Here is a 7,374-nt window from a genome sequence, read left to right as displayed (position 1 = left end):
TTTTTTTAAAAAGTGTTGGTGTGTGTGTGTGTGTTGTGGGGTGTGTATGGGGGTTGTTGGGTTGTTTGTTTTGATATGATGAGGGATATACTATATATATATACTATTATATATATATTATATATATATAATATATATATAGATAAAGAGAGAGAGAGAGAGAGGAAGGGAGAGAGGAGGAGAGAGAGAGAGATGGGGGGGGAAGAGAGGAAGAGAGAGAGGAGAAGAGAGAGAGAGAGGACAGAGGGAGAGGGGGAAGGAGGAGAGAGAGAGGAGTAGAAGAGATGAGAGAGAGAGAAAGAGCATATAGATAGATAAATATATGATAAAGTGTCTGTGTGCATATATATGTGTATATACATGTGTGTGTGTGTGTGTGTGTGTGTGTGTGTTTGTGTGTGTGTGTGTGTACGCACACACATATATGAATATCATTATAATATGCACACAAAACACACACAACACACAACACGCACACACACACCACACACACACACACACACACCACACAACACACACACACACACACAACACAACTATATATATATATAATATAATATATATATATATATATATATATATCCATATATATACATATTTTTTACATTTTTCTATCTATCTACTATTTTTAAAATATATATAATAATATATATATTAATTATTATTTATTTTTATGTATATATGCATATATAAAGATATATAGTTATTTATATACATAGATATACATATTTATATATAAATGTATGCATAGATATATTTACAGATATAAACACACATCCATATATATATATATATATATATATATATATATATATATATATATATATATATACATATATATATATATATAGCTAGTATGTATACATGTGTTTGTATATATCTATATTACCCATATATCTATCTATTAAATGTATGTTTCTAAGAAAGAAAATTATTTCGATCAGAGTCGTCCCATAGCAACACCTAATATCCCCGCATTTCCGATACCACCATTAACAGCATATCACCAGCTCCTTCATCGACGGTTCAACTTGCTATGCCTAGAGATAACCTGTTCCGGTCTCTAACCCTGAGACGAGGCACCAGTAACCTCCAACCACTATGCAACCCGTCCTGGCCCCCTTGGCGTTCCCACCCCCGCCCATCTCCCAAGGTATATAAGGCCTGGACGAGAGCTTCGGGTCATAGCTACCTGCGGCAACTCTACAGAAGCAGCTATGAAGACACTGGCTGTTGGTGAGTCATTCCTACACTGAATCTGAAGGGGGATGATACTTGTATTCTTTAAGTGACTTTGCATTTTGTGATGGTTTTATCCTTATTTTGAAATAATTACTATTTGAAATAGAGGGTTTAGATAATGTGTACTGCTGCCCCATGTTTCAAGGTTTAATATTTTTTATTTGTCCATTAATCCATTTATTAAATGGTGTATATATATATATAAAGCTCCGATTTCTGACTCACAACATCCACTTCCAGTCGTACTCGTGGCGGTGGCCGCCGGGCAGCAATTCGACCAACAAAGGCAGTTCAACACTGCTGTCAGACTCGCTACTCCTGGATACTTCCAACAGTCGGGCAGGTTTTCTTCTAGCCAAGGCAGTGCTAAGCAATTACAGAACAGCTTTTCCAACTCCAACAGCTTCAGTAACAATCAGCAAGCTTCCTTCCAATCAGGATCAAGCTCAGGTGTGAGTTCTGGGGCAGTCCAGAACAGCCAGTTCGAAACCAATGCTGGAACCAACCGCAATCAATTCCAGAGAGGTTCCTTCCAGCAATCCCAACAGAATCGTTTTGCCTCAGATAACCTGCAGCAGAACAGGGCTAATCAATTCCGTAAGTTTAAACCCAACAGAATATGATAGGTTCACCCAATCTAATCAATTCGGTGGTGCCAACCGTATCCAAGACAACACCAACCAGATCAACTCCGGAAGCCAGTTCCAGACTAGCAACAGTCAATTAACATCTGAAAACCGTTTCCAAACCAACAGCAACAGAGGGAGTGCTGCTGGTGCATTCCTGACCAGCATCAACCAAGGCAGACAACCCCAAACCATCAACCAGGCCAACATTGAAAGCAATTTCCAGGCAAACAATCAGAAGGAAATTTCCTTCCGGGCAAAACAAAAACAGAATACTGCTTCACGTTTCAGTCAGGAATCTTCTAGGGCATTCACAGGCCAGAGAGATTCTCAAGCCTTTTTCCAGGATAACCAAAGAAATACTGATTCCATTTTCCCGTTTGCTTCCAACCAAAATTCCAAAAACCGGGGTTTAAAAAATTTTTAAACCAACCAGCGATTTTAAAGTAACCGTTTCCAGCCCAATCAACACCCTTTTTCTCCCTTTTTTTGCCCCCGTCTTCAGTCCAACCCCCCCTTCCCCCCCAAAACCAAAAAAAACCCCAAAAACGCCCCCCCCGCCCTTTCCCAAAGCCCCCCTAAAACCCCAAAAATTAAACCCCCCCAGAAATCCCAACCCCAAACTCGCCTTTCAGTCCAACTTCAACCAAAAACCAAATTCCCCCAAAAAACCCGCCTTTTCGGCCCCTTTTTTCCAATTCCAACCCTTTCAACCAAACAAACTTCAACCGCCCCCCGCCCCTCCAAAAAAAGTTCCCCCCAACTTTCAACCAACAAACCCCCCTTTTCCCCAAAACCCGCTCGCCCCCCCGGGTCCAACCCCATCAACCCAACAAACCCCTTCCCAATTGGGTTGGGCTTTCAAGTTCCCCAACCCCTTTTGAAAAACCCCACAAAAAATTCCAATTTGTTTTCCCGCTCCCCCAATTCCAAAACCAAAAATAACCCAAAACAAAAAATTTTTAAAAAACTTTGTTATTAATTCAAAAATTCCAAACCGCCTTTCATTCCAAATAACAAAATTTTTCAATTTTTTTTCCTTTCCCCCCAAAAAAATTTCGGTTTGGTAATCCTTTTCACCAAAGGGAACCACGGTTTTCCGAGTTTTGGGGCCACACCCTGCCCGGTCCCCCAATTTATTACCCAATGGCAGGGGTCTTTGGGGGAAAACCTTCAAACTTCGGGGCCGGGGGATAAAAAACCTTTTTTAAACCTGAGGGCAAAATACACAAAACCCTAGGAAATTTTTGGGGTTATTTTGTTCCATTTAAAAAAAAAAAAATTAACCTTTTTTTATTTTTTTTTGTGAAAATCATTCTTTTTTTTATTTGATAACATATATATTTTATTAATTTTCAGTCAAAGGTTATTTGAAAGTTGAAAAAATTTTCACTTTGTTTGCAAGGGGGTTTTTGAACTAACCTTACAAATAATTTTTGGCGTATAAAAAACCCAAAACAAAACCCATAAAATTAAAACCAAACCCCCTTCCCCCTACCTAAAATACACAACTCAAATTTTTTTTACCTTTAACAAAATTAAAACTAACCCCCCATTTAACCCCCAAAAAAACCCAATTTTTTTAAATATAAATTATTTAATTTTATAAATTTTATATAAATATTAAAAATGATTTTTTAATTTATAACATTTTTTATCATAATTCATTTTTAAAATATTTCTAAAAAAACCCCCCCCCCAAAAAAAACACACACACACCCACACCACAAACACACCAAACCCCCAAACCAACACAACACACCACAACAAACACACACACACACACACACCAAATAATTATTTTTAAATTTTAATAATATAATTCCCAGGGTATATTTCTTTAAAAAATTTAATTTTTAAAGGTTTTTAGTTTACAATTATTTAAATTTAAAAACCCCAAAACCCCACCCCAACAACCAAACCACAAACCAGGGGAAACGAAACGGGCAAACACGCAAGAAAACAGAGCCCCGCAGCCCAACCCCAAAAAAAAGGCAATCCCATTAATATTGTATAGTTTTTTTAAGAAGGTGCAGTTAAACAGTTTGGAAAAAAATGAAAGGGGAAAGGTAGTTTACAATCATTTTGAAACATTTGGGGGCACCCATACGGGGAAAAAATACTTTAAAAAAGGGGGGAAAACGCGCTGCGGCACGTTAAAAATAAAAATGGGGGGAAAGAAAGGGTTTTTACTGTAAAAAAAATGGGGAAGGGCTTTTTTTTTTAATAAATTTTGAAGTGGAAAACTTTTTTTGGAAAAAAAAAATAGGGGAAAAAAAAAAAAAAATTTTTTTAAACAGGAAAAACACAGAGCCATTTTTTTAAAATAAGGAACCTCTTTTTTTTTCGTAAAGGGTTTTATTTGAAAAGGGGATTAAAAATTTGTGTCTTTAAAAGTATTGGGGTTTGTTCTCATTTGTCCCTAACCCAAACAATAAGAAAAATTTTTAAAATTTAAAACATTAAGGGAAACTAAACCCCATCTTTTTTAAAATTCAACCTTTTACCCTTAGTTGTAAAGGTTTCTTTTTGGGAAAAAGTTTAAATTTACAAGTATTTTCTTTTAAACTTTTTCGGCCAACCCACCAAAAAAAAAGGATTAAGAATCATCGCAACACAAAAAGGGTTTGAACAAAAAAGGTTCACAAATTCATCGTAAAAGGGATTCATCCAAACATACCAAAAAGATTCCAACCAAACCCTGGGCCATTTTTAAACTTCAAAAATTTCGTTAAAAAAACAGGAGCAAAAAGGAATTTTTGCAATTGAATATAAAAGGATTTTTTAAATTTTCTCACCAAATATATAAACTTTTATTATTTTTTTTTTATTTTTAATTTATATTAAAAAAAAAAAACAATTTTATTATTTAAATTTTTGGGAAAATTAAAATATTTATTTTTTTTAATTTCTTTATTATATTTTTTTTTTTTATTTTTTTTCCCCCAAAAAAGACTTAAAACAACATTCTTTTTTTTAAAATCTTTCTTTCTTTTTAAAAAAACCTAAAATTTTTTTTAAATCAAAAAATAAATTTAAAATTTTTGAAAAAAGAAAAAAAAGTTTTTTTTTCCCCGGGAAAAAAAACGGGGGGGTGGAAAGTTTGAGAAAACCCAAACAACCACAAAGACACCTTTCCGAAAAAAACAAACAACCCCTACCAAAAAAACCCAAAAAAAAACCCAAAAACATACAAAATAAAAACGAAACACAAAACAAAAACCAAAAATTTAAAACGAACCAAAAACCCACAAATTCCAATTTTTTCCAACCGAAAAACAAACCCCAAACCCACAAAACAAAGAACCCCAAAAAAATTTCCCCTTTTTTTAAACATTTTCCATATAAAAACCAATAATTTAAAAAAAACCCAAATTTTCCCTGACTTATCCTTTAAATCCGGTTTTTCGGCAATTTTTGTTTTTGAAGTTTTACCGGAACAAAGGTTGTTTTGTTTATTTTTTTTTAGGAATAATGGTTTTGGAAGCCAAAATTTTAAACCCCTGGGATGCATTTAAAAACGCTTTTCGATTTTTAAAAGGGGTGAAAATGAAAAAATTTGTATTTCGAATTCCCCTTTTGTTGGGTGTTTTATTAATTATTATTATTATTATTATTAGTATTTTTCTTTCATATAAATTTTTTAATTTTTTTAATTTTTTTTTTTATTTTATTATATTATTATTATTATTATTTTTATTTATCATCAGCATCATCTTTGTTATAAATCCTTTTTCATTTTTTTTAATTAATTTTTTATGTTTCTGCTTTGGGTTTCGCCCTCTGTCCGTTCTTCGCACGTTACCCTTTAATCCCATATAAGTGCTGGGGCAATACCTTTAATATAGTCAAGACCTTTTGTTTACGTACGTACATTTAAATTATACGGCATCAAGGTAGGAGATCAAGAAGGAGGTAGGGATGGGGAGAAAAGGGAGAGGGAGGGGGGAAAAGGGAGAAAAAAAGAAGAAAAGAAGGGAGGGGGGCCAAAGGTAAAGGGAGATGAGGAAGTGAAAACTGAGGGGGATTTAAAAAAGGAAAGGAAAAGATGGGGAAGGGGGAAAAGAGAGGGGGAAAAAGGAAAGGGTTTTTAGAGCGAAAAAAGGATGAGGGAAGGGACGAAAGGGGTGGGGAGGGTAAGGAGGAAGAGGAGGGAAAGGGGAGAGGTGTCCAGGGGCAAAAATGTGGGAGGGGAGGACTGAATTTATGGAACGGCTGGACATCGGGGTGGCAGAAAGGGGAAAGGGGAAAAGTAAAGGGCGAAGGAGGGGAAAGAAAGAGAGCGAGAGGAGTGGAGGTAGAAGGGGAAAAGGGGAATGGGAGGGGAAAGAGGGGAAACGGTCCCTTTTTTTTTTTATTTAAATTTTTTTTAGGGGAAATTCCACGGGTGGTTTTTATTATTAAATTTTTTAAATTTATAGTATGGTTATTTTTTTATTATTTCCCCCATTTTTTAGTATCATATTATTATTTATATTATCTTAAATTTAAAATTATTTTTATTATTGGGGGAAACCATTATCATTACCTTATTATTTTTTAAAATTTTTATTATCTTAGTTTTACACATTTTACCAATATCATATTCTTATTTCAATCATTCTTTATTTGTCATTTTTTTTTGACAATGAACTTTAAGCTTAAAATGTCTTGCAGCTTTTCTTTTAGTCACAGAATTGGAACAGTGCATTTTTTTCCGCTACAAAAATATTATCGTAAACACAAAACTGAAAGGACACAGATATGTGTACGTGGGGGCTCAATTATTCTAAAAATGGAATTTTTCCCTTTCAGTGGTTTTGGCAGCGGTTTTTAGTACCGGGCAAACATTCCGGGAGGAAAGGGGGAAATTTTATGCCCACTGCGTCAGGCTACCCAGGCCCGGTATTCCAAACATCGGGTGTATCTCCTTCACGGCCTTCCAAAATATCGCTTCCAAGGCTTTTCTTCCGTCTAACTTCAAAAAAAAGGCCAGAGTCAATTTTCAATCCGTAAAACGGGAACTAAAACTTCAGGACTTCCAGGCAAATAACATTTTGAATTTAAAAATGGCAACAAAATAAAACCAAATTTCCCAGAGCAATGTTTCCAAAGAATCAAAAAATGCGTTTGGGCTCGAGTATTACGACAAGAAGAAAAAAGCATTTTCAAACAAGTAGCCTTCCAGGGGGGGCCGATCTTTTCCAAAGTGAATTAAACCTGCAGACTTCGAGAAAACGCTTCGAGGCGTAAAAATTTAACTTTGGGGAAAAGCCAACGCGAGGAATCCCCGGAAACTTAAAGCTGGTTTTCCAGGCCGAGTCTAACCAAAAGGAATGCGCATCAAATTTCCAGGCCAACAACAGCGAAGTTCTACCAGTGGGCCCAGGTTTAACATAAAGCAAAGGTTTCCAGAATTTCCCAGGGGGCTAACAATCGCAAAGTTTTTCCCAGCAACTTCCAGGCAACAATAGCAAAGTTCTTCCAGCAACTTCCAGGTAAAACCAAAAAGCGAATTTCCCCAGCA

The 7,374-nt window shown here is 35.4% G+C and overlaps 1 protein-coding gene across 1 annotated transcript in view; it reads left to right on the top strand.

Moving 5' to 3' along the window:
- Positions 1 to 1,190: 1,190 nt before the first annotated feature.
- Positions 1,191 to 7,374, top strand: part of LOC119568082 — a 6,505-nt gene continuing 321 nt past the window's right edge. Inside the window, 5 exon segments of the mRNA XM_037916482.1 lie at positions 1,191 to 1,236; positions 1,483 to 1,840; positions 1,842 to 2,278; positions 6,663 to 6,892; positions 7,273 to 7,374. The exon segment at positions 7,273 to 7,374 is cut by the window's right edge and continues 321 nt beyond it. Coding sequence (XP_037772410.1) covers positions 1,218 to 1,236; positions 1,483 to 1,840; positions 1,842 to 2,278; positions 6,663 to 6,892; positions 7,273 to 7,374 — 1,146 coding nt within the window. The 5' untranslated portion in view covers positions 1,191 to 1,217.

This window comes from Penaeus monodon, chromosome 43 (genome assembly GCF_015228065.2).
Source record: "Penaeus monodon isolate SGIC_2016 chromosome 43, NSTDA_Pmon_1, whole genome shotgun sequence".
NCBI lineage: Eukaryota > Metazoa > Arthropoda > Malacostraca > Decapoda > Penaeidae > Penaeus > Penaeus monodon.
This window is presented reverse-complemented; position numbering and strand designations above follow the sequence as displayed.